Here is a 27,538-nt window from a genome sequence, read left to right as displayed (position 1 = left end):
ACTTTTATATAATTGGATTCAAAAAGGGATTAGATATATAGGGAATTGTTTTGAAGGAGGTATATTAATGTCATTTGATCAATTAAAGAATAAATATAAAGTATCAAATAACACTTTATTTTGTTACTTTCAATTAAGGGCTTATTTAAGAGAAAAATTAGGTCAAACAATGTTATTGCCGAAACCTAATGAAATAGAAATTTTAATTCAAAAAGGAAATATTAAAAAATTTATATCTTGTATGTATAATTTGATTCAAAAACAGGCAATTAAACAAGGAATCCATAAGTCAAGACAAAAATGGGAAAGTGATTTGAATATTAAAATTGAAGAAACAAATTGGTCAAGACTATGTCTTGATAGTATGACAAATACAATAAATGTTCGGTTAAGATTAGTGCAGTATAATTTTCTACATCAATTATATATTACACCACAAAAAATAAATAAATTAAATCCAAACTTATCGGATCAGTGTTTCCGATGTAACCAGGAAACTGGTACTTTTTTACATTCTACATGGTCTTGTTCTAAAATTCAACCTTTTTGGACAAATTTAAGACTCTTACTGGAACAAATTACAGGAACACAATTTCCTCATAATCCAATATTACTCTTATTAGGTGATATTGAAGGGATAAAACCAAAACTCAAACTAAATAAATACCAGAAAGAATTTATAAAAATTGCACTGGCAGTAGCCAAAAAAGCGATTGCAGTTACTTGGAAATCGGATACATATTTAAGTATAGACTCTTGGAAGAAAGAAATCTATGGTTGTATTCCATTAGAAAAAATTACTTATAATTTAAGAGATAAATATGAAACATTTCTGAAAATTTGGAGCCCTTATTTACAAAAGACAGGATTAAATCTATAGATGCTCTGAAGATGAAACAATTGGTCATTTGGGGAAAGAAATAAATATACATATTAAAGTTTTTCTGAATTCCATGGAGATCTTCCAACAACCAGACAATCTCTCTTTCTTTCTTTTTTTTCTCTTTCTCTTTTTTTTTCTATAGGGCAGTTAGGGGGGAGGGGGGAAGGGTTATATACATTTTTTTTCATACTTCATTTTGTAACTACTTAAAAATGCAATAAAAAAAGTTTTCAAAAAAAAAAAGATGGCCTTGGTCGTTGATGCAAACGGCACATTTTACTGGTATGTTTCAATGTACATGTGATAAATCTGAATCTGATGATAAATGTGACTGTGACAAACTTCACTGTACTTCAATACATGTTAGTAGTGGTACAGTCACTTGAGTCAAATATGGTGTTCTCCTAAGGGATTGTTCATTCGTGGGTCCTCAGTGGTTCTGGAGGCCAATCCAGGATTCACATATTCGGGTGCTGTGTCGACAGTGTGTGTGGTGGCTGTGGTTGGTTATTCAGTCTGTCATTTAGCAACCACCACTTAACTCTCATGTAGCACAACTCCCTCTTGCACAGATTTCCTCCAGGTGTATCTATGGAGTGCAGTGTCTTCCCAGTTCTTTGGTGTAAAGTTGAATTTCTACGGGCCTGTTTTGACATTATCTTTGACCTTCCTCCAACTGGGCGTAAAGGATCTGTTTGGAGAGACGCAAGTTAGGCATCTGGAAGACATGACTTATCCATCAGAGTAGGTGATGCTTTATCCTGGTGGAGGTGCACTTCCACCTCAATACATATATTGTATTGGTTTATTATTGTCGCGTACCAAAATAGTAAGAAGTTTATTTTACATATAGTTTATAGAATGACATAATAAAACAATTCCACTTCCTTTGTCTTTCTGAGGTTGAGTGTTATGCATACTGGAACTGAGTCTAGTGAGCCAGCAGTCAGCTTGGTTAAAGAGATATTGTGATAACAGGTCCTGTGGCGACGCAGTAATAATCCTGTTCCACTCTGACTGTAGCCTTTACAAAAACACTTACTACGCAAACCAAAGCAGACGTTTTGACTGAGTGGTAATTGTGCTAATACTGTATGCCCTTAACTTACTGTTTATTTACTGTGTTCTTGTATCAATTTTACTTTTGCAGATTTGTTGGTGTTTGTTGATAAACGCATCACCCTGGCTGCATTCAAGCAGCAGTTGGAGCCTTATATCGGAGTTCCATCGTCCCAGTTTAAGATCTTCCGAGTCTATGCTAACAGCCAGGAGTTTGAGAGTGTTCGATTAAGTGAAACTCTTTCATCATTCTCTGATGACAATAAGGTGAGAACTGGAATTCAATGTTAATCCAGTGTTGCTGAGGCCTATGTTTTAAGTTGTACATTTAACTATTTTACATCTGATGAATTAGCTCTGCAAAGATTTAAAAATTACTTTATCCCCAAGTAACACACAGAAATGCCAAGCAATCTCCTGATTTAATCCTAGTGTAATCATGGGACAATTTGCGAAGACTAATTAACCGACTAACTAGTATGCCTTTGGACTGTGGGAGGAAACCTAAGCACCTGGAGAACATAGAAACTCCTTATAGACAGTGGCAGGAAGAGACATGCAGCAGCATCACCAGCAAGCAACATCGGATAAGCAGCATTCACAAGAAAAACATAAATTAAACCAATTATTCAAGATTGTTTAATGTCACCAGTGTAAAGGAGAACAAAGTAATTGTTACTCTGGATCCAATGCAGCACAAAAAAGTCAGATAAAGAACACAATAATAAAAAACGTTTCATACGTGCACACATGCCAGGCACAGGAGGTGACTGACAGGAAATGATAAAGTTGTGGTACTAGAACACAGTTAAAGCAGGAAAAATAAACAAAGCCCACTTCAGTGCAAAGTGATCGTATAGTTGCTAATCTTTAATGATAATTATAATTTGATATTATAAAAATCCTTTCTTTAAAAACAAACCTCTAGATAACTATTCGACTTGGGAGAGCTCTGCGGAAAGGAGAATATCGTGTTAAAGTGTACCAGCTGCTGGTGAATGATCCAGAGGTAAGCCTAGTTAAATTTGCTTAAACTTCGTCACAGACTTGAAGAAGCCCTTGATCAGCCAGCCTTCTGTCCGTGCTCAAGCCTTTGATGTGCAGAGTGAGCTCAGGACCAGAAAGGGAGACTGTTGGTCAGTGATTAAATCGAGGTGAATTAATTTTCTGTATATAAAGCAATTGATGGAATATTGATGCAGATTTAATTATCTCTATTGTGAACTTAATTCCCTTTGGCCAGATGGGGCTTTTCAGCTGTGGGGTTGGTGGCTCATCTAGGAGAAGAAAAGCTCTGAACTCAAGCCTCCACTGACTTGTGGCTAAACTCACTCACCGGGAAAGCTTTGGGAGTAAACTCTGACAAAAATCCAGAGCTGAAGTCCCTGAGGCAGTCCTACATGGAATTCAACATTTGCTAGCAACTTCAGTGACACTTCTGGTGCTAAACTGATATCGATTTCTGCCATTCCTTTGGATTCATCAGCTGCGAGGAGAGGGGAAACCTACTGCATAGGCAACAGCTTGCTCTCCTTATTGTTCTGCCTTGGCTTACATATACATAGGTAGTTAGGACATAACATCCATGGTCAATCCCAATCAATGGATGCCTTGTTCAAACTTAGTTGACTATTTGGAATATAGATGAGTTTGTGATTTCTAGTTACATCTTGGTATTTTTGGCTGTCTTGGTGGTCATATAAGCACCTGATAAACCATGTTTTAAAAATAATTTGGAATAGAGTAAAATACAACCCGTGGGACCCATTACATCTTTATGTGAATGCAGCCATTGCTAGTTCATTTTAAAATTCCCAGTGGCATAGTAAAAATGGAGAATTGATCCATGATAAATGTTTGTGTGGATGTTAAAGCCTTGCAGCCGGAGTAGATATTTTCACAATTTTCTTTTTCAGTTGCCATTTAACTAGTGAAATAACATTCCAGTGTCATTGGTTACTTGAGAGTGTGTAAAATATTTCCGGCTACAATTCCTGAAACACCTGAACATGAAGGTGTGCAGATCTAGCCAGTCCCCGTGAGCTCCATCTCCTTCTCTGTTGAAGGGCAGTTACAGAATTGATTTAGAATTGTTTAATGTCATTTCCAGTATACATTTGTAGTTTATTGCCTATTACGCAAGTAGCGTTTAGAGCGGTGATGAAGGTCCTCCTTCTATCCTTGGTCATCTTCTCTGTTGTGCCCCACATGTGATTCAGGGTCCTCACAGATGTAGAAGGATTCTTCGTTGCTGTTCCCATAAGTTTTGTTTGACCTGTCAGGGTTGTTAGCCCAGAGCTGAACCCCTGAACTTGGAGAACAGGTGAACTAGTCTAGTCTGGCCTCTACCCTTTGATCTTTTTGGCATTGGTGACCCTACCAAGAGCCAAAGCATAAAGCCCTGACTCTAGCCAGCAGAGCTGTCTGGGTCATTGAGGCACGCAAGCCTCCAAACCATGGCAAGGCGTGATTCTCTTTGAGGATACGAGTGTAAAAGAGAATGAAATAATTGTTACTCCAGATTCGATACAACAAAAAAAGATAACAAACACAATAATAAAAAAAAGGTAAATATGTAAGATATGTATACATTGATTGTACGTCCATGAAATAGCGCTCGACATGAGTGTCTGAACATATGGTGACTCTGACAGGACTAGAATATAAAAGCAAACCTGTCACTGGTGAGGCCTCGCTTGGAGTGTTGAGCAGTTTTGGGCCCCTTATATAAAAAAAGATGTGCTGACATTGAAGAGGGTTCAAAGGAGGTTCATAAAGATGATTCCGGTTTTGAAAGGCTTATCATATGAGGAGTGTTTGAGGGCTCTGGGTCTCTACTGACTGGAATTCAGAAGAATTAAGAGTGGCCTCATTGAAACCTAACGAATGGTGAAAAGCCTCGAGAGAGTGGAGATGGAGAGGATGTTTCTGATGGTGGGGGAGTCTAAGACCAGGGCGCACAGCCTCAGAATAGAGAGGCGTTCTTTTAGAATGGAGAAGAGGAGGAATTTCTTTAGCCAGAGAGTGGTGGATCTGTGGAATTCATTGCCTCAGGCGGCTGTGGAGGCCAAGACCTTGTGTAAATTTAAGGCAAGGGTTAATAAATTCTTGATTTGTCAGAGCATGAGGGGATTCGGGAAGAAGGCAGGAGAATGGGGCTGAGAGGGAAACTGGCAGGCTTGATGGGCTGAATGGCCTAATTCTACTCCTATATATTATGGTCTTATGGAAATGATAAAGAATGGTGGTTGGGGATGTGGAGGGGTGGAGGTGTTGATTAGTCTTCATGCTTGGGGAAAGTCACTGTGGTCAGTTTGCTGTTATGCAGAGGTTGGAAGAAGCATGGGAGTAACAGGGAGGGGTAGCAAATTACCCTCTGCACCCCACAGACATTTTACTGAGCAGACTCCTCCACATTCAATTTACTCTGAGTCTGTGTGACATAGGTAAATTTATTACCATGGTATATATAGGTCACAGGCATTTTCAGTGGAAAAACTACACAAAGAATGACAAACAACCAATGTGCAAAAGAAGACAAACTGCAAATACAAAGTAACACATAAGTAAATGTTGAGAACATAAGGCCATAAGAAATAGGTGATTCAGCCCATCTAGTCTCTTCTGCCATTCCATCATGGCTGTTTTATTTTCCCTCTCAACCCCATTCGCCTGCCTTCTTGTAACCTTTCACACCCTGACTAATCAAAAACCTATCGATCGCTGCCTCCATAGCCGTCTTTGCAATGAATTCCACAGATTCACTATCCTGGGTTGTAGAGTCCTTAAAAGTGAACCTGTAGGTGGATCCACGGCAGCCTTCAGTGATCAGCTGAGGCCTCAAATGAGCAACCATGTCAACCTTCATGTAAATAGTGAAATGACTGGCAGTGGCTGGCTTTAATATTTTTTCTAAAAGCTTTGGTTTACTCAGAAACAGGCCCTTCAGCCTACCTAGTCTATGCCGATCTGTTATTCTGCCAAGTCCCATCGACGTGGACCGTAGCAGTTCATACCTGTCCCATCCATGAACTTAACCAAACTTCTCTTAGTTATGTTCAAGCCTGCATGCATCACTTCTGTTCATTCCACACTCATGCCACCCTGAGAAAAGTTCTCATCATATTCCCCTTAAATATTTCACCTTTCAAACTTAACCTATGACCTCTATTTCTAGTCTCACCCAACCCCAGTGGAAGAAGCCTGCTTGCTTTTATCTATCTATACCCTTCATAATTTTGTTTCCAGTGCCTATAAAAAGTATTCAGCTCTCTCCCCCCCCCCCCCCCCCCGCAGGAAGTTTTCATGTTTCATTGTTTTACAACATTGAATCACGGTGGATTTAATTTGGCTTTTTTGACACTGATTAACAAAACAGACTCCCTTGTGTCAAAGTGAAAACAAATTTCTATAAAATTGGTCTAAATTTATTACAATCTTTAAACACAAATTAGCTGATTGTGTAAGTATTCACCCCTTTCATGTCAGCAATTAGAAGATTGTTTGGCAACAATTATAGCCTTGAGTCTGTGTGGATCGGTCTCTATCAGCTTTACACATCTGGACAGTGCAGTTTTTCCCCATTCTTCTTCACAAACTGCTCAAGCTCTGTCAGATTTCTTTTCAAGTCCAGCCACAAATTCTCAGTTGGATTGAGGTCTGGACTCTGGCTTGGCCACTCCAGGATGTAGACTTTGTTTTTAAACCGTTCCTGTGTAGCTTTGGCTTTACACTGGGGTCGTTGTCTTACTGGAAAACAAATCTTCTCCCAAGTCACAGTTCTTTTGCAAAATGCATAAGGTTTTCCTCCAGGATTTCCCTGTATTTTGCTGCATTCATTTTACCTTCTACCTTCACAAGCTTTCCAGGGCCTGCTGTAGTGAAGCATCCCCACAGCATGATGCAGCCACCACTATGCTTCACGGAAGGGATAGTGTCTTCTTGATGATGTGTGGTGTTTGGTTTACACAAACGTAGCATTTAGTGTTATGGCCAAAAAGCTCAGTGTTGGTTTCGTCAGACCATAGGACCACCTTCTAGCTGACTTCAGAGTCTCCCACGTGCCTTTTGGCAAACACTAGCCAAGATGGCTTTCTCTTTGCCACTCTCCCATAAAGCTGCGACTGGTAAAGCACCCGAGCAACAGTTGTATGTGCAGTTTCTTCCATCTCAGCCACTGAAGCTTGAAACTCCTCTGGAGTTGTCAGAGGTCTCGTGCTGGCCTCCCTCACTAGTCCCCTTTTGCACGATCATATGCCATTTTTGAGGACAGCCTGCTGTAGGCAGATTTACAGCTGTGCCATATTCTTTCCATTTCTTGATGATTGACTTAACTGTGCTCCAAGGGATATTCAATGACTTGGAAGTTTTCTTGTATCCATCTCCTGACGTGCTTTTCAGAAACCTTTTTACTGAGTTGCTTGAAGAGTTCTTTTGTCTTTATAGTGTAGTTTTTGCCAGAATACTGACTCTCCAGCAGTTGGACCGTCCAGCCACAGGTGTATTTTTACTATAAACAATTGAAACACCTTGACTGCACACAGGTGATTTCCATTTAACTAATTATGTGACTTCGAAAACCATTGGCTGCAGTGATGATTTGGTGTGGCTTATTAAAGGGGGTGAATACTTAAACGATCAGTAATTTTGTGTTTTGTTTGTAGAGATCTGTTTCACTTTGACATGAAAGAATCTTTTTCAGTTGATCATTGTCAAAAAAAAAAAGCCAAATTAAATGTAACCCCCCCCCGGGTCACCTCAGGCTCACTCAGCTCGTTCCCGTCTAGGGGGAGTAGCCTTCGGCCCCGTCAAACTGGGTAATCAGCTGGTGTGGATGCTGTGTGATGTCCCCGCCTCGCCCAAAAACAGACAGTACACCATATGCGATTAAATGAGTACAATTTATAACGGTTACTATAACTAAGTGATCAATAACGATACAGTATATATGAAGAGAAAAAATAAAGAAAAGGCGCCAAACTTATCAAAGTCCAAACCACTTCGTGCACAACCATTGGAGCTCAATTACTGAAGTCTTCTGGCCACCATTGGATCCCCTCCGAACTCCTCGACTCGCAGCTCAGGACCCTCCAAACTCCTCGACTTGCAGCTCAGGACCCTCCAAACTCCTCGACTTGCAGCTCAGGACCCTCCGAGTAGTCAACCAAGCACATCTAGCTTCATCCCCCCCTCCTCAGAGTACCTCCCGGTCTCGGACCTCCGCATGAGGTCCGATCCTCGCCCAGCTTATAGCATTGCGAACTCTCTCGACCCCCTCGTGCCGATCTCCCCAAAAGCTTACAGACTCAGAAGAAAGAACATTAATCCCCATTTGGTTTACAAAGGAATACCATTCTCGTTATCAGTAAATTTTAACAAACAAGCTTCCAGCACTCTCTCGTAACAAAGAAACATTCCTGCTTTTAACTAAACAAAGAAACCCTTTCCCAACAGTAACAAAGAAAAAAAGAAGAAACCCCCTTTACATAAATCTACTGTTATTCAATGTTGTAAAACAATAAAACATGAAATCTTCGAAGGGGAGTGAATTCTTTGGTACTATGCCTCTATTAAATCTCCCCTCATTCTCCTATGCACCGGGGAATATAGTCCTTAACTATTCAACCTTTCCCTTTCTATCTGTAATTGACTCATTTTCTACTTTGTGATTGAATCAATGTTTCTGGACAACTTGGGATATGGGCAGTAAATATTTCATCCATTTTGCCTGAATAAATACATTTGAAAAGTCTGATTTCTCCGGGACACAAGGCCAATATTCTGATGTACCTTTATTACTGTAAATAGTAAGAGTTTGGTCCAGACAAGAATGTTTAGTCTTTAATAAATTTCAAACCAGAATCATATTTCCATCAAAGATTATTTTGCATATACCGTATATGTGCTCTTATATTACAGCCTTGTAAATTTCTCCTCGATGCTGTGTTTGCTAAAGGCATGACAGTGCGTCAGTCAAAGGAGGAACTTCTGCCACAGCTGAGAGAGCAGTGTGGCCTCGATCTCAGCATCGACAGGTAGGAAATTAAGTGAAACATAACAGAAGAACTAGGTGTCTGTTTCTGAACAATTGAGGTGCTGGTTCTCCGTCGTATCCAGCAATGACAGGATACTTGTGTGGGGAAGTTCTTAAAATGGAAAAGCTATTACACTGGGACGGTTCTACTCTCTTGATCTCAGACGTCCGGGTCCGGTGGAACAAGTAGTCGACATAAACTGGGGCCTTCCTTGGTTGCAGTGGATGACTGTCACTCTTCTGTGCCTCATTATGCCCTTTCCTCTCCACGGAGCATTGCAGTACTGTCTTCCTGGCTTTGGATCTCACTATTTGATCTCATTGCACAGTCTGCCAGAGCTGATTTCACCTGCGAGGACAGGCATGTCCCTATCTCACCAGGGTATGAATCCTGCCTGCAGCCCTCACCTGGTTTACCATCAACGACCAGCACAGTCCGAGGATGTGCTGGAGGCTATCTGTGAGTGTTGCCATGTTTCCAGCACCAGCGTAACATATCCACTACTTGCTAACTCTAATTTGTACGCCTTTGGAATGTGGAAGGAAACTGGAACGCCTGGAGGAAACACACATGGTTTCAGAGAGAACGTACTAACCTAACAGACAGTGACGGGAATTGAATCCAGGTCACTGTGTCCATGATAGAACTGGTTATGTTTACACCCCACTGCAGCCTTTTGCGATCTAGTACAGTGGCACCTCCATACCAAATGCTGATGGAACCATTTAGAATGCTTTCCTCAGTACATCTATAGAAATTTGTTAGAGTCTTTGGTGACGTACCAAACCTCCGCCAACTCCAAATGAAATATAGCTGCTGGCATATCTTATTTATAATTACATCAGTGTAATGGGCCTAAGATAGATCTTCAGAAATGTTGACACCCAGGAACTTGAAGCTTCATGGAGTATGGTTCAGGAACTGGTAGATGAATAGTGACTGTCAAAAATTGCAGCAGTTTGTAACTAATCTAATGATTTCAAGATTGTTCAATGCCGTTTTAATACCCAAGTGTAAAGAAAAACAAAATAACTGTTTCTCCGGATCCGATGCAGCTAAAAAAAACACAATAAGATAAAGAACACAATAATAAAAATGCAATAAATATAAATACATAAGATAATTTATATGCACAGATTGATTGTCTGTCCATAAAGTGACGGCACAGGGGTGTCAATACAAAAGGTGTCTAACAGGAAATAATAAAGTAGTGGTGGTTGGGGCTGTGGAGAGATGAGTTGGTGATGTTGATCAGCCTTACTACTTGGGGAAAGTATCTGTTTTTTGAGTCTGGTGGTCCTGGTGTGGATGCTTCCTGCTGGGAATGAGACAAACAGTCCACAAACAAGGTGAGTGGGATCCTTCATGATGTTAGTCCATTTGTACGTTACTGCACCTTCCTGTAGTACATTGATTGACAATTTCTCATCATGTGTGACAGGTTTAGGCTGAGGAAAAAGACTTGGAAGAATCCTGGAACAATCTTTCTGGATTACCATGTCTACGAGAATGACATTAACATCTCAAGCAACTGGGAGGTTTTCCTCGAGGCACTTAATGGTAAGCTTCCTCAGGGAAAGACATTCTAGATTTTAACGGCAATCTTCCTTGGGAAGGACATTTGAGATCTGATACATCTGAAGACGTATCCACCAGTGATGAGGCAATAGGCCACTATACAGGAGGACAGGAAGCTACTGAACTGAAGAGTCATTGGAGGAGTTCATGTTGGGACTCAGACTGAATATGATGAATTTTAAATTAACATGTAAAGACAAGGAGCCCTTGGAACATAGAACGGTACAGCACAGAAACAAGCCCTTTAACCCACAATGTTGTGCCAAACCAATTAAATTAGTATAGGTCAGTCTGGGGAAACACAGTTTAATGCAAGGCAGTAGACTTGGGGAGTAATTCTGTAGATTGTTGGCTTTGTTTAAATATTGGTGAGATCAAATACAGTCCTATGCAAAAGACTTTAAAAAAAAGATGTAGCTAGGGTACACGGTACTATATTTGTCATTGTGGAGCAGAGAACAAGTATGTAAATCTGGCGGGACCAAAGGAGGGTGGAGTGCTGCAGGAAGGGTGGCAGAGGAGCGCCAGAGGCGGGGTGGGGGTGGTGGCACGGGTGCAGGCACACTCACCCCTGTGACACCAGGCAAAGGGCATTTGATTCCAGACAACTGGTTTATTGATCATTACAGAATGTCTCTAGTACTTCCTTCTCCCTTCCCCTTTTCCCAACGATAATTTCCCTCGCCTTGGCCCTTTCCAACTTTCAGTCCACAACAGAGACCCATATCAGAATCAGGTTTATCATCACTCACACATCTTGATATTCGAACACAACATAAGAACATGAGAAATAGGAGCTGGAGTAGGCCATCTGGCCCATTGAGCCTGCCCCGCCATTCAGTAAGATCATGGCTGATCTGTCCATAAACTCAGCTCCATCTACCTGCCTTTTCTCCATAGCTCTTAATTCCCATACTGTGTAAAAATCTATCTAACTGTATCTTAAATAGATTTATTGAAGAAGCCTCAACTGTTTCCCTGGGCAGAGAATTCCACAGATTCACCACCCTCTGGGAAAAACAGTTTATCCTCATCTCCATCCTCAATCTTCTCCCCTGAATATAGAGGCAATGTCCCCTCGTTAAATAGTCTCATCTATCAATGGAAACAACTTTCCTACTTCTATCTTATCTACCCCTTTCAAAATTTTGTATGTTTCTATAAGATCCTGTCTCATTCTTCTGAACTCCAGAGAGTATAGTCCCAGGCAACTCAATCTCTCCTCATAGGTTAACCCCTTTATCTCTAGAATCGACCTGGTGAACCTCTTCTGCACTGCCTCCAAAGCCAGTATATCCTTCCTCAAGTACGGAGACCAGAACTGCACACAGTACTCCAGGCGCAGCCTCACCTTACCCTGTATAGTTGCATCATTACCTCTCTGCTCTTGAATTCAATCCCTCTAGCAATGAAGGCCAACGTTCCATTTGCCTTCTTAATAACCTGTTGTACCTGCAAGTCAAATTTTTGCGATTCATGAACGAGCACTCCCAAGTCCCTCTGCTCAACAGCATGCTGCAATCTTTCACTATTTAAATAATAATCTGTTCTTCTATTATTCCTTCCAAAGTGGATGATCTCACATTTACCAATGTTATATTCCATCTGCCAGACCTTGGCCCACTCATTGAACCTATCTATATCCCTCTGCAGACTCTCCACATCCTCTGTACAATTTGCTTTTCCGCTTAGTTTAGTGTCATCAGCAAATTTTGCTGTGCTGCACTCAGTCCCGTCTTCCAAATCATTAATGTAAATGGTAAACAGCACCGACCCCTGCGGCACGCAACCCACCACTGACTGCCAATCGGAGAAGCACCCATTCATACCAACTCTCTGCCTTCTATTGGTTAACCAATCTATTATCCATGCCAATACACATCCTCCAACTCCATGCATCCATATCTTCTTTATAAGTCTCTTGTGCGACACCTTATCAAACTCCTTCTGGAAATCTAAGTATACGACATCCACCTGTTCCCCTCTATTCACTGCACTCATTAAGTCCTCAAAGAACTCCAGTAAGTTTGTCAAACAGGATCTGCCCTTTCTGAATCCATGCTGTGTCTGTCTAATGGAACTACTCCTTTCTAAATGTTCCGCTATGTCTTCCTTAATGAAAGCTTCAAGCATTTTCCAGACTACAGATGTTAATGTAACTGGCCTATAGTTGCCCGCCTTTTGCCTACATCCTTATTTACATCCTTTGTGGGGGTTTTTTCTGGCAGCAATACATAACAGACAGACAGACATACCTTATCGATCCCGAGGGAAATTGGGTTTCGTTACAGTCACACCAACCAAGAATAATGTAGAAATATAGCAATATAAAACCATAAATAATTAAATAATAATAAGTAAATTATTCCAAGTGGAAATAAGTCCAGGACCAGCATATTGGCTCAGGGTGTCTGGCACTCCGAGGGAGGAGTTGTAAAGTTTGATGGCCGCAGGCGGGAATGACTTCCTATGACGCTCAGTGTTGCATCTTGGTGGAATGAGTCTCTGGCTGAACGTACTCCTGTGCCTAACCAGTACATTATGGAGTGGATGGGAGACATTGTCCAAGATGACATGCAACTTGGACAGCATCCTCTTTTCAGACACTACCGTCAGAGAGTCCAGTTCCACCCCCACAACATCACTGGCCTTACAGATGAGTTTGTTGATTCTGTTGGTGTTTGCTACCCTCAGCCTGCTGCCCCAGCACACAACAGCAAACATGATAGCACTGGCCACCACAGACTCGTAGAATGTCCTCAGCATCGTCCGGTATAGTATTGTGCAAAAGTCTTAGGTACCCTGGGTATCTATATTTATATTGTGTGTGCCTAAGACCTTTGCACATTACTATACATTAATTACCCTTTATTAAAAGAGGGATTGAATTCAAGAGCAGGGAAGTCATGCTGCAACTATATAGCGTACTGGTGAGGCTGCACCTGGAGTACTGTGTGCAGTTCTGGTCTCCATACTTGAGGAAGGATATACTGACTTTGGAGGCAGTGCAGAGGAGGTTCACCAGGTTGATTCCAGAGATGAAGGGGTTAACCTATGAGGAGAGATTGAGTCACCTGGGGCTATACTCTCTGGAGTTCAGAAGAACGAGACAGGATCTTATAGAAACATACAAAATTTTGAAAGGGGTAGATAAGATCGAAGTCGGTAAATTGTTTCCATTGGTAGGTGAGACTAGAACTAGGGGACATTGCCTTTATATACAGGGGAGAAGATTTAGAATGGAGATGAGGAGAAACTGTTTTTCCCAGACAGTGGTGAATCTGTGGAATTCTCTGCCCAGGAACAGATAGGTTTTTACAAAGTAAGGGAATTAAGGGTTATGGGAAAATGGCAGGTAGATGGAGCTGAGTTTACGGACAGATCAGTCATGATCTTATTGAATGGTGGGGCAGGCTTGATGGGCCAGATGGCCTACTCCTGCTCCTATTTCTTATGTTCTTATGTAAAAAAATAAACAGTCAACGTCTTGAGATCTGGGTTTGTCAATGACATGAAAGTATGTGGGACAGTATCATCGTGAGTATATTTGGACACTGAACAGGGTAAAGATGGGTTGATTGGGCAATAGAGTGGCAAATGGAGCTCGATGTTGAGAAAATGTGAGATGCAGGAATCAGTAAGAGGAATCTAAAGATGGACTATCTAAATGGAGAGAGAGAGTGTGCAGAGTCATCAGTGTGTTCCATTGCATGAATCATGGAATAAGCAGGCAGGTGCAATAAGAGGTCAAGAAGGCAGATGGCATATTCAAGTTTATTGTCATCTGATTGTACGTATACAACTGTATGAGACAACAATCCTCTGGACCATCGTACACCCACAATACATATATACAACTGTACGGAACAACAATCCTCTGGACCACAGTGCACCCACAGAAAACATATCACACACAGCACATAAAACAAAATATTACCACAAATAAGCTAATAAAATATGATTCAAACTGCATATATTCTGCAGCAGGGGTAAACACTAAAGCAGTGGTCCCCAACCACCGGGCCGCAAAGCATGTGCTACCGGGCCGTGAGGAAACGATATGATTTGGCGGTATGAAACGATATGAGTCAGCTGCACCTTTCTCATTCCCTGTCATGCCCGCTGTTGAACTTGAACGCACGTAAGGTCATCAGTCGGTCATTAACCTACAATGACTCGATGAGTAAAAAACCAATGTCACTTGAGAGTTTCTTTGGAAGAGGTGGTAGGGAACGTAAAAGGCCTAACGATGATGATAACGCAGAAACAGCTGAGGCCGAGACTGCAAAAAAAAAGAAAGCTTCCTTCAACAGAAAATACGACGAGTCGTACATAAAATATGGATTTAATGCATCCGGTGACTCTCATGCTCCAAGCCCCTTGTGTGTGATATGTGGAAACAAGCTGTCTAATGAGGCAATGAAGCCCTCAAAACTGCTTCGGCACCTTGAGTCCAAGTACCCTGCACTTAAAGACAACCCCGTTGAGGATTTTGAGCGGAAAAAACGTGAGCAAGCGGGACAGAAGCAAGTGCTGAGAGCCACCAGCTCCACAAATGCTGCTGCTCTCAGTGGCGAGCTGTGTTGCTAAGGTTAAGAAGCCTTTCACTGTTTGGTGAAGCATTGATTCTGCCTGCTGCCAAGGACATGTGCCCTGAACTGTTGGGAGAAGCTGCAGCTAACAAGATGGCACAGGTTTCTCTTTCAGCTACCACAGTTTCAAGGAGAATCAATGACATAGCGGAGGCCATCAAAGCACAGCTGTTGGAATGGCTTAACAAGTCACCATGGTATGCTATCCAGGTCGACGAGTCTACCAGTGTTGACAAGGCAATACTGTTGGTTTATGTGCGATATATATTTCAAGACGATGTGCAGGAGGATATGTTGTGTGTGCTGCTACTGCCAACTAACACTACTGGGGCAGAACTATTCAAGTCTTTGAATAACTACATGTCAGGCAAACTGGACTGGTCATTCTGTGTTGGAATATGCACAGACGGGGCTGCAGCTATGACTGGACGGCTGTCTGGTTTCACTACCCGAGTCAAAGAGGTTGCTCCTGAATGCCAGTCTACACACTGTGTCATACACAGGGAAATGCTGGCTGGCCGAAAAATGTCACCTGATCTTAAGTGCGTATTGAGTGACTTTGTTGAAGTTATCAATCACATCAAAGCAAAAGCCCTTAACTCACATCTATTTGAGCAACTTTACAAGGAAATGAATGCAGAGCATAAATTCCTTCTCTCACACACTGAGGTCAGGTGGCTGTCGAGGGGGAGAGCCCTGGCCAGGGTTTTTGAGTTAAGAGAGCCGCTACAGAGATTTCTTTCAGGAAAAAAGTCACCACTGGCAGCACACTTCAGTGACAAGGAGTGGATAGCAAAACTCGCTTATCTGTGTGACATCTTCAACCTGCTGAATGAACTCAATTTGTCACTTCAGGGCAGAATGACAACTGTCTTCAAGTTGGCAGATAAAGTGTCTGCTTTCAAAGCCAAACTGGAACTGTGGGGACGGCGAGTGGACAGGGGCATATTTGACATGTTCCCAACATTAGCTGGAATTTTGGGAAAGACTGAGGCTGCACTGTCCTTCTCACAGCTGGTGCACAATCACGTATCTTCGTTGTTGACAGAATTCGAGCATTACTTCCCAACCACAGATGACCCAAGACGTGCAAAGGAATGGGTCCGTGACCTATTTATGAATGTCCCCGGTGAATCATCCATGTCAGTGTGGGAAGAAGATCAACTCCTCCAGCTTGCAAATAATGGTGGGCTGAAAAGTACGTCTGACATAACATCTCTGCTAGCATTCTGGATCAAAGTCAAGGCTGAATATCCTGAGATAGCCATGAAAGCACTGAAAATGTTGCTTCCATTTCCAACATCATATCTCTGCGAAGCGGGGTATTCTGCAATGAATGTAATGAAAACTAAATTGCAGAATAGACGGGACATAAGGAACCCCCCCCTTCGAGAATCGCTGTCTCCCATCACCCCTCGATGGGACCGTCTTGTTTCAAGGAAACAAGCCCAGGGCTCCCACTGATTCAGTGCCATTGGTGTTGCAATGATTTTATATGTTCATACGAGGAAAATATGCGCTGTGTGTAATATCCAAACGTTACTTAAAATGGTGTGATGCTGTTGACTTATAAGTGACTTATAATTCACCTATCACTATATTCATGTGAGGAAAATATCTGCTGTGTTTAAAATTAAATTTGTTAGATGAACCCTTTTAGAAATGAAATTGAATATATTAGAATGTATTAATATAGTTGACTTATCACCTATATTCAGGTCGTGATTAACCCCCCACCCCCCCACCATCGGCCAGTCCGCAAAAATATTGTCAATATTAAACTGGTCCGCGGTGTAAAAAAGGGTTGGTGACCCCCTGCACTAAAACATATGTTAACCAGCGTGCTGAGCTAGTGATGAGACCTTGGTGGTGGCGGTGTACTTGTTGGTCTTACAGCCTGAGGAAAGAAGGTATTACCCAGTCTGGCCAGATTGGACTGGTCCTGGTCTTTCTCTAACCCTTTCCTGATGGTAGTGAGTCAGAGAGATTGTGGGCTGAGTGGTCGGTCTTATGTATACAGTGGTTCTGGTAAATGTTACAAATGGTGGGCAGGGAGACCCTAGTGATTGACCCTAGTGATTAACCCTTTGTTACCAGAGATTTGGATTGTAAAAGGAAGGAGGCATTGTCACATGTGTACTGGGATTTAATGAGGGTAAACCTGGGATACTGTGCTGTTTCATCCTGTTATGTAAAAAAGGGGTATACTGGAATTGAGGGCAATCCATTGATCATTTACCAGTGTCATTGTTGAATGAGAAAGCTGTACTATCATCCATGACTAAGATTAGATCGGTCTCCTTTAGATTTTAGCAGAATGAGGGTTGACTATACTGAAATGTAAGATCCTGAGGAGACAGAGAGAATCAATGCTGAGATGTTTCCACAAGTTGGAGATTGGAGGGATGGAATTATAAAATTAGAAGGTGGGATTTAAAGCTGAGAGATGCAAGGACTTCTTGTAGAGGAGTTGGTGAATTGAAAGCTATATTGATCACATCTACATTGAGACATGCAGTGTAAAGCATGTTGATGTCAATGAGCAACACAGTCCAAATATGTGCTGGGGTAGTCCACAAGCATCAGCATGCTTCTGGCACTAACATAGCGTACCCACAACTCTTAACCCTAACCCATTCATCTTTGAATGTGGGAGGAAATTGGAGTACCCAGGGAATCCCAAGTAGTCACAGGAGAATGTACAAACTCTTGCAGACAGCAGTGGAATTGAACCCGTGTCGGTGTCATTGTAATAGCATTATGCGAATGGCTATGCTAACATGATGTCCCCATAACTCTGGCATTCTCTACCTTGGTGGGAATGGGGAATTGTGGAGGCCGGATTGTTGGGGTATCTCAAGAGGAAGCAGATAAAGTTCTGAAAGATGAGGAAGAAGCAAATTGTGGGGAACTTTCATTGGGGATTCCTGGGGCAGATCAGCCATAATATTGAATGCTGGAATAGCCTTAAAGGGCTGAGAGGCCTGATTGTATTTTCTTATGCTCTTGAGGCCTGTCTGTGTGAGTAGGTGGGTGGGAGAGAGGATTAGGGCATGATTGGCTGTTACTACTTATGTTGTTCTGTGGAACATTGTGGGCCTGCTGATGTATTAAATTCTAGTCACCTCATTATAGGAAGGATGTGGAAGGTACAGAGGATATTTACCATGGTGCTGTCTGGACTAGAGAGCAGGCCTTATTGGAAAGGGTGAGCGAGCTAGGACTTTTCTCTTTGGAGCTAAGAAGGATGAAAGATGGTTTTGATAGAAGTATACAAGATGATAAGGGGCATAGATCAAGTGGATAGCCAGAGACTTTTTGTCAGGGTGAAATGGCTAATACAAGGAGGCAGAACTTTAAGATGGTTGGAAGAAAATATGAGAGAAATTCAGTGGTAGGCTGTTTTATACAGAGATTGTTGGGTGTGTGGAACATGCTGCCAGGATTGGTGGTAGAGGCCTATGTTGGAACTGGAATGTGTGGTGACACTGGCAAGCTGCTCCTAGCACACCCTTGGTTGTATTTTCACTGCATGTCTCAATGTACATGTGATAAGTTATTCTGAATCTGCATAGCAGTCACCAGAATGGTGAGGTGTGCATATGGCTGCACTGTGGCATTGGTGAGAGGGTTGGTCATATTACTAATTGGGAGGAAGCCACTGCCAGTGAGTGTATCACCCAGGGGTTTCTGAAGAGCTTTCACTAAGTTCCACTTCCCAATTCTCCTAGCACTGTGTTGGCCTTTTTTGCAGAACCTGAGAAGATGAAGTCCCTGTCCCAGCTGGCAGTGCTGACCAGGCAATGGAGGCCATCACAGATGAAGCTGGACTCGTTCCAGGAGGTTGTCCTGGAGAGTAGCAGTGTGGAAGAACTGAAGGAGAAGGTTGGTCACTTATAGTCATATTTCCTTGTGGATTCACTTGAGATATCTGTGCCCCTTGCTAAATTGTTCTGAATTGAATGTGGACTTCTGGAACACACACCAGTCCTCATTGAGGAATCAATGATAGAAATGGTTGGCAGCTTCAAAATTGCTGGAATCTGGAGCAACACAGGAACTGCTGGAGGAACTCCCAGATGAAGGGTCTTGCCCAAAATGTCGACTGGCCATTTCACTACGTAGTGTCTCGCTTAACGTGCTGAGTTCCTCCAGACATTGTACTGTATGTGAGACGTGCTGTGCTGGTGTGGCTGATGGTTGGTTTGTTTTTCTCGTTAACAGTTACACGCAATAAGTGAAATTCCCATTGAGAACATCGAATTTGCCAAGGTAAGTCATCTTCAGAGTAAATTAAAGTGCTGCAAATCTGAAATAAAATTTTATTTTATTTGGAGATAACAGTGTAGAACAGGCCCTTCCATCCCTTTGAGCTGTGCCACCCAGCATCCTCATATTTAATCCTAGCCTAGTCATGGGTTTTGAATAAGAAAATGTGCTAACACCTTAGAATGTATTGTGACTCCGTTTCCTGAAAGTGGTTACGCAAGTGGATGAAGTGGTACAGGAGGAGTATGGCATGCCTGCCTTTGTTAGTAGGGGTGCTGAGTATTATCTGATTATTTATTTGTTGGGATATGACACAGAATAGGCCCTTTGAGCTGTGCCGCCCATCAATCCTGGATTTAACCTAGCCTAATCACAGAACAATTTACAATGACCAGTTAACCAAACCTGTACATTTTTGGACTGTGGGAGGAAAGCAGAGCACCCGGAGGAAACCCAGGCTGTCAGGCAGCAGCAGGAATTAAACTCTGAACTCTGACACCAGAGCTGTAATAGCGTCTCATGCTAGCCACTATGCTATCATGGTGCCCAGAAAACCTGAAACGCTGAAAACACTCAGTGAATTAGGCTGCTTCTATGATGCTGTGAATGTTTTAAAAGTTAAATGGAGCTAAGATGTTAACTTTCAAATTACAGCATAGTACAAGCCATTCAGCCATTCTGCTCTTCTCCAAGATCAATCTAACACTTCCTTCCTAGGTAGCGCTCCATTTTCATCCATGTGCCTATTTAAGAGTCTCTTAAATGTCTCTAGTGTTAATCTGACACCCCTGGCAGCACACTCCACACACCCACCACTCACTGTGTAAAAGCTCTACCTCTGATATGCCCCCTATCCAATTGCCTTAAATTTATGCCCCCTTGTATTGGCCATTTTCACCCTCAGGAAAAGTCTCTGGCTGTCCACTCGATCGATGCTTCTTACCATCTTGTACATTTCTGTTGTCACCTCCCTTCCTGCTTTGCTCCAGAGAGAAAAGCCCGAAGTCGCTCAACCTATCCTCGTAAGACATGTTGTCTAATCCAGGCAGAGTGATAGGCAGTATAGTTAAACAAGCTATAGGACCCACCTGATGGTTATTCTCACACGTGATACCCTGCCACACAACCCTGTAAGTATATCCTCTATCATGGTGCTGATACTGCCCAGGTTTGTTCATGAAGATGAGTCTACAGGCTTGGTCTAAACTCAGAGTACAGAAGAATGAGATGTGGTTTTATTGAAAGCTACTGTGGCTGGGCTTAATGTACCCCTTAGCCAAAAGAAAAATGCTGACATTTACAAGGGTCCAGAGGAGGCTCACAAGAACATTTCCAGGAATGAATGTGGAGTGTTTGATATCTTTGGGCCTGTACCTGCTGGAACTTAGAAGAATTAGGGGACATCTCATTGAAGCCGATTGAATGTTGAAAGGCCTAGATAGAATGGATGTTTCCTACAGTGGGGGAATTTAGGATGAGAGGGCACAGCCTCAACAATACATGAATATCCCTTTAGAACAGAGATGATGAGGAATCTCTTTAGATAGAGGGTAGTGAATCCGGGGAATTCATTGTCACAGATGTCAAGTCAGTGGGTATATTTAAAGCAGAGGCTGATAAGTTTGAGGTTAGGGTGTCAAATGTTACAGAGGAGAGGCAGAATGGGGTTGAGGGGGAAGTAAATCAGCCAGGATGGAACAGCAAAACAGACTGGATAGCTAAATGGTCTAATTCTACTCCTTCGTCTTATGGTCTAATGGAGTGGAAGAGGTTTCATAGTAATCTCAGTGATCAATGGATCTGAAGAAGCTGAACCATTGAATCTATTAAACGTTAGATTCTGCAGATGCTGGATATAACCACTGAGTAACCACTGAATATATTAAGATGTGAATCAGAGATTTTTTTTGGCCAGTAAGGGATTCAGGGGATATGGACCTGAGGAGAAGGTCAGAACAGATTCTGTTTTTCAGGTTTTTGCTTCTTCTGACCGAGTGACCTTGCTGATTATTATTGGATTAGTCTGTTTAATTGTCTAATAGCTAAACAATTACTTGCATTTACTGTAGTTACTTATATACATATAACTGTTTAGTGTGTGATTGCAGTATGTATATATAATTGTTCAGTATGTCCTCTAGTGGTTACATTTGTGAGATTCTGGAAAGTTCTCTTATTGTATTATTAGGTATTATCTGATTGGTTAACTCTTGTCTACAAATTTGAATGGAATGTTCCTTATCTATGTGGCCGACCACGCTGGTCCATCATCTTTTAGCTTTTAGTCTCTCTGTTCTTAGCTACTAGACTTCTGCAGCTCTACAGACTAGTGGTTAACACAACACTTCACAGTACCAGTGGCCTGGGTTCAATTCCCGCCACTGCCTGTAAGGAGTTTATATGTTCTCCCCATGACCACGTGGATTTCATCCAGGTGCTCCAGTTTCCTCCCAGAGTACAAATACATTTCAGTTGGTAAGTCAATTGATCATTGTAAATTGTCCCATGTTTAGGCTAGAATTAAATCTGGGGATTGCTGGGGGATTGAAGGGCTCAAAGGGCTTATTCTGCACTGTATCTCAATAAATAAGTTTCCAATCACAAACAGGAGAAGATCTGCAGATGCTGGAAATCCAAGCAACAGACACAAAATGCTGGAGGAGCTCAGCAGGCCAGGCAGCATCTGTGGATAACAGTACAGTCGAGGTTTTGGGCCTGCTGAAGGGTCTCGGCCCGAAACATTGTATGTACTCTTTTCCATAGATGCTGCCTGGCCTGCTGAGTTCCTCCAGCATTTTTTGGGTGTTGAAATACATTTCCACATCTTTGATTTGCATAATAAACAATCGTGAAACAAGTTTTGTGCCTCTTACCTGACTTCCGAATTAAAAACACCCAATCCAACACTATTCCTGCCCCTTGCCATTTGGGGAGGGTGGGGAGGGGTGGATGGCAGTGGTGGCATGATAGTGCAGCGGTTAGCATAATGCCTTTACAGCGCAGCAACTGGGGTTCAATTATCACCCCTGTCTGGAAGTTTGTATGTTGTCCCTATGACAACATGGGTTTTCTCCAACGTTCCAAAGTTGTACGGGTAGGTAGGTTAATTGGTCACATGCGTGTAATTGGGCAGTGCAGGCTCACTGGAACAGACGGGCCTGTTACCGTGCTGTATCTCTAAATTAAAAAGTTATCCTTGTAAAGTTTTCTGTTTACTCTTTCAACCTTATTTACATCTTTCCTGTCAGTAGGTGACCAAAACTGCACATGGTATTCCAAATTAGGCATCACCAATGTCTTATACAATTTCAACATCCCAGCGCCTATTCTCAATCCATTAATTTATGAAGGCCAATGTGCCAAAAGCTTTCTTTATGACCCTATTTACCTGTGATGCCTCTTTCAATGAACTGTGGACCTGTATTCCCAGATCCCTTTGTTGGTCTTGGTTGGCCCTACTGAAGTGCAACACCTCACACTTGTTGGCATTAAAATTCCATCTGCCATTTTCCAGCTGGTCCAGATCACGATGCAAGCTCTGATCGTCTTACTCGGTGTACACCCAGATCGTTAATACAGATGACGAACAACAACGGACCCATCACCGATCCGTGTGACACTTCACTAGTCACAAGCCTGCAGTCCAAGAGACAACCATCTACTACCACTCTCTGGTTTCTTTCACAAAGCCATTGTGTAATCCAACTTACTACCTCATCTTAAATGCTGAGTGACTGAACCTTCCTGACTGACTTCCCGTGCAGGACCTTGCCAGATGCCTTACCAAAGTCTGTGTAGAAACAACCACTGGTTTGCTTTCATCAACTTTCCTGCTAACTTCCTCGAAAAACCTCTATAAGATTGGTTAGATATGATCTATCATGCACAAAACCAAGCTGACTATTCCTAATCAGTCCTTATCTATCCAATACTCATATATCCAGTCCCTTAGAATATCTTCCAATAACTTAACACTACCGATGTCAGGCTCATCAGCCTATAATTTCACAGTTTATTTTTAGAGCCTTTCTTAAACAGCGGAACAATATTGTCTGTCCTCCAATCCTCTGGTCCCTCACCATTCTCACCTGTAAGAATGATTTAAATACCTCTGCTATGGCCCCTGCAATTTCTGCACAGGGTCCAAGGGTCCATCTGGACAAGCACTGGGGATTTGTCCAGCCTAATTTGTCTCAAGATGGCAAGAGCCTCCTCTTCTGTAATCTATATATGGTCCATGATCTTGCTGCTCTTCTGCTTAATTTCTATTGACTGTGTCTATCTCCTGAGTAAATATAGATACAAAAAATGCATGTAAGATCTACCCTCCCCTCAAGTATTTTTTGGCTCTATACATGGATTACCATTCTGATCTTCCAGAGGGCAAAATTTGTGCCTTACAATCTTTTTGCTCTTAATATATCTGTAGAATCCCTTGGGATTCTTCTTCTTGTTTGCTAGAGCAATATCGTGCCTTCTTTTAGCCCTCCTGTGTTCTTCCCTAAGTGTTCTCTTGCATATCTTGTACTCCACAAGAATCTCACTTGTTCCTACCTGTCTATACCTGCCATGTACTTCCTTTTGTTTTCTTAACCAGGGCCTCAATATCTCTTGAAAACCAAGGTTCTCTAAACCAGCTTTATGTTTTATTCTGACAGGCACATTCTAGCTTTGTACTCTCAAAATTTCACTCTTGAAGGACTCCTACTTTCCAAGTACACTTTTGCCAGAAAACAGCCTGTCCCATTCCACACTTACCAAATCCTTTCAGATATCATCAAAATTGGCCTTTCTCCAGTTTAGGATCTCAACCCACGGATAAGACCTATTTACCATATTTACTTTGAAACTAATGGCATTATGATTACTAGATAAAAAGTGTTCCGCTCCACAAACTTCTGTCTCCTGTCCTGTCTCAGTCCCGAAAAGGAGATCAGATATCGCACACTCTCCCATTGGGACTTCTGTGCACTGAGTAAGGAAACTTTCCTGAATACATTTAACAAACCCTATCCCATCTAGTCCTTTCACAGAATGGGAGTACACTATGGTATCTTGAATCATTGTTTCTAAGTTATTAATGGTGTGTTATCTTGTGTCCACAGGGCAGGGGGACGTTTCCATGTGATATTTCGGTGTTGGAAATACATCAAGATTTAGACTGGAATCCCAAAGTCACAACTCTGAATGTCTGGCCACTTTACATCTGTGACGATGGAGCAGTCATCTACTACAGGTAGCTGAGATCGCTGAGCAGTGGGGGAGTCAGACAGCAACCTCTCCACAAACAGCTCATGCTGATGATTAATTCCCCAGTACACACTCTGAGCTGGGGGAGTCAGACAGTAACGCATAAACCCTGCACACACACGCACACTGATGTATGTACTCCCCAGTACACACTCTGTGCTGGGGGTGTCAGACAGTAACACTCACCCCTGCACACACAACTCACCCAGATGATCGTTTCCCCAGTGCACACTCTGCTTCATCATTGTGTCACTATGTATGTGATTCCCTTGTGCCATCATTTGGCCCAGGCATCACAAACTCATGGTATTGTAGTGGTTAGTGTAACTTTACCGTAGAGATTACTGAGGGTTACCCATAGCCCTCTATTTTTCTGAGCTCCATGTACCTGTCCAGGAATCTCTTAAAAGACCCTATTGTATCTGCTTCCGCCATCGCCAGCAGCTCATTCCACACACTCACCACTCTCTGCATAAGAAAACTTACCCCTGACATCTCCTCTGTACCTACTTCCAAGCACCTTAAAACTGTGCCCTCTTGTGCTAGCCATTTCAGCCCTGGGAAGAAGCCTCCGACTATCCACACGATCAATGCCTCTCATCATCTTGTACACCTCTATCTGGTCACCTCTCATCCTCCATTGCTCCAAGGAGAAAAGGCCGAGTTCACTCAACCTATTCTCATAAGGCATGCTCCCCAATCCAGGCAACATCCTTGTAAATCTTCTCTGCACCCTTTCTATGGTTTCCACATCCTTCCTGTAGTGAGGTGACCAGAACTGAACACAGTACTCCAAGTGGGGTCTGACCAGGGTCCTATATAGCTGCAACATTACCTCTCGTTTCCTAAACTCAATCCCACGATTGATGAAGGTCGATACACCATACGCCTTCTTAACCACAGAGTCAACCTGCGTAGCAGCTTTGAGTGTCCTATGGACTCGGACCCCAAGATCCCTCTGAACCTCCACACTGCCAAGAGTCTTACCATTAATACTATATTCTACCATCATATTTCCTGGGCTATCTCTACTCCCTTACTTGAATAAGGGAACAACATCTGCAACCCTCCAATCCTCCAGAACCTCTCCCGTCCCCATTGACGATGCAAAGGTCATCACCAGGGGCTCAGCAATCTCCTCTCTCGCCTTCCACAGTAGCCTGGCATACATCTTGTCCGGTCCCGGTGACGTCCAATTAGATGCTTTCCAAAATCTCCAGCACATCCTCTTCCTTAATATCTATATGCTCAAGCTTTTCAGTCCACTGTAAGTCATCCCTACAATTGCCAAGATCCTTTTTTGTAGAGAATACTGAAGCAAAGTACTCATTAGGTACCTCTATCTCCTCCAGTTCCATTCACACTTTACCACTGTCACACTTGATTGGTCCTGTTCTCTCACATCTTATCCTCTTGTTCTTCACATACTTGTTGAATGCCGTGGGCCTTTCCTTAATCCTGTCCGCCAAGGCCTTCTCATGGCCCCTTCTGGCTCTCCTATTTTCATTCTTAAGCTCCTTTTCTTCTTGACTAGATTTACAACAGCCTTTGTACACCATGGTTCCTGTACCCTACCATCCTTTCCGTCTCATTGGAACGTACATATGCAGAACTCCATGCAAATATCTCCTGAACATTTGCCACATTTCTTCTGTACATTTCCCTGAGAACATCTGTTCCCAATTTATGCTTCCACGTTCCTGCCTGATAGCCTCATATTTCCCCTTACTCCAATTAAATGCTTTCCTAACTTATCTGTTCCTATCCCTCTCCAAAACTATGGTAAAGGAGATAGAATTGTGATCACCATCTCCAAAATGCTCTCCCACTGAGAGACCTGACACCTGACCAGGTTAATTTCCCAATACCAGATCAAGTACAGCCTCTTCTCTTGTTGGCTTATCTACATATTGTGTCAAGAAACCTTCCTGAACACACCTAACAAACTCCATCCCATCTCAACCCCTTGATCTAGGGAGATGCCAATCAATATTTGGGAAATTAATATCTCCCATGACAACCCTGTTGTTACTACGCCTTTCCAGAATATGTCTCCCTGTCTGCTCCTCAAATGACCCTGTTACTACTGGGTGGTCTTTAAAAAACACCCAGTAGAGTTATTGACCCCTTCCTGTTCCTAACTTTCACCCACAGAGACTCTGTAGGCAATCTCTCCATGTCTTCCTCCTTTTCTGCAGCTGTGACACTATCTCTGATCAACAGTGCCACGCTCCCACCTCTTTTACCTCCCTCCTTGTCCTTTCTGAAATGTCTAAAGCCTGGCACTCGAAGTAGCCATTCCGGCCACTGAGCATCAAAGACTCCGTAATGGCCACAACAGCATAGCTCCAAGTACTGATCCACGCTCTAAGCTCATCTGCTTTAGTCATAATACTCCTTGCATTAAAATAGACACATCTCCTACCGTTGGTCTGAGCGCGTCCCTTCTCTATCACCTGACTGTCCTCTCTCTCGCACTCTCCAAGTTTTCTCTATTTGTGAGCCAACAGCTCCTTTCTCTCTCTTCAGTTTGGTTCCCACTCCCCAACAATCCTAGTTTAAACTCTCCCCAAAATCCTTAGTAAACCTCCCTGCCAGGATATTGGTCCCCCTGCAATTTAAGTGTAACCCGTCCTTTTTGTACAGGTCACTCCTGCCCCAAAAGAGGTTCCAATGATCCAGAAATCTGAATCCCTGACCCCTGCTCCAATCCCTCAGCCACGCATTTATCCTCCACCTCATTCTATTCCTATTCTCACTGTCACGTGGCACAGGCAGTAACGCTGAGGTTACTACCTTTGTGGTCCTGTTTCTCAACTCCCTTCCTAATTCCCTGTAGACTGCTTTCAGGACCTCCTCCTTTCCCTGCCTAT

At 42.6% G+C, this 27,538-nt stretch overlaps 2 protein-coding genes across 5 annotated transcripts in view; one reads left to right on the top strand and one right to left on the bottom strand.

Annotated features, from left to right (window-relative positions):
* Nucleotides 1-27,538, top strand: part of usp47 (ubiquitin specific peptidase 47) — a 226,756-nt gene that overhangs the window by 197,007 nt on the left and 2,211 nt on the right. For all 3 annotated transcript variants that reach the window (XM_059976219.1, XM_059976218.1, XM_059976217.1), the window contains exons 21-27: nt 2,034-2,209; nt 2,871-2,951; nt 8,861-8,976; nt 10,418-10,536; nt 18,901-19,031; nt 19,371-19,418; nt 24,521-24,651. In XM_059976219.1, coding sequence (XP_059832202.1) covers nt 2,034-2,209; nt 2,871-2,951; nt 8,861-8,976; nt 10,418-10,536; nt 18,901-19,031; nt 19,371-19,418; nt 24,521-24,651 — 802 coding nt within the window. The remainder of the gene's footprint in view (nt 1-2,033; nt 2,210-2,870; nt 2,952-8,860; nt 8,977-10,417; nt 10,537-18,900; nt 19,032-19,370; nt 19,419-24,520; nt 24,652-27,538) is intronic.
* The window catches only part of dkk3b (dickkopf WNT signaling pathway inhibitor 3b), a 63,390-nt gene continuing 37,196 nt past the window's right edge, over nt 1,345-27,538 (bottom strand). The window contains exon 6 of one of the 2 annotated variants that reach the window (XM_059976226.1): nt 1,345-1,574. In XM_059976226.1, the coding sequence (XP_059832209.1) occupies nt 1,520-1,574 (55 nt within the window). In that variant the 3' untranslated portion in view covers nt 1,345-1,519. The remainder of the gene's footprint in view (nt 1,575-27,538) is intronic. The other variant, XM_059976224.1, reaches the window with a different exon arrangement.

The sequence above is a fragment of the Hypanus sabinus genome, chromosome 7, assembly GCF_030144855.1.
Source record: "Hypanus sabinus isolate sHypSab1 chromosome 7, sHypSab1.hap1, whole genome shotgun sequence".
Taxonomy (NCBI): domain Eukaryota; kingdom Metazoa; phylum Chordata; class Chondrichthyes; order Myliobatiformes; family Dasyatidae; genus Hypanus; species Hypanus sabinus.
This window is presented reverse-complemented; position numbering and strand designations above follow the sequence as displayed.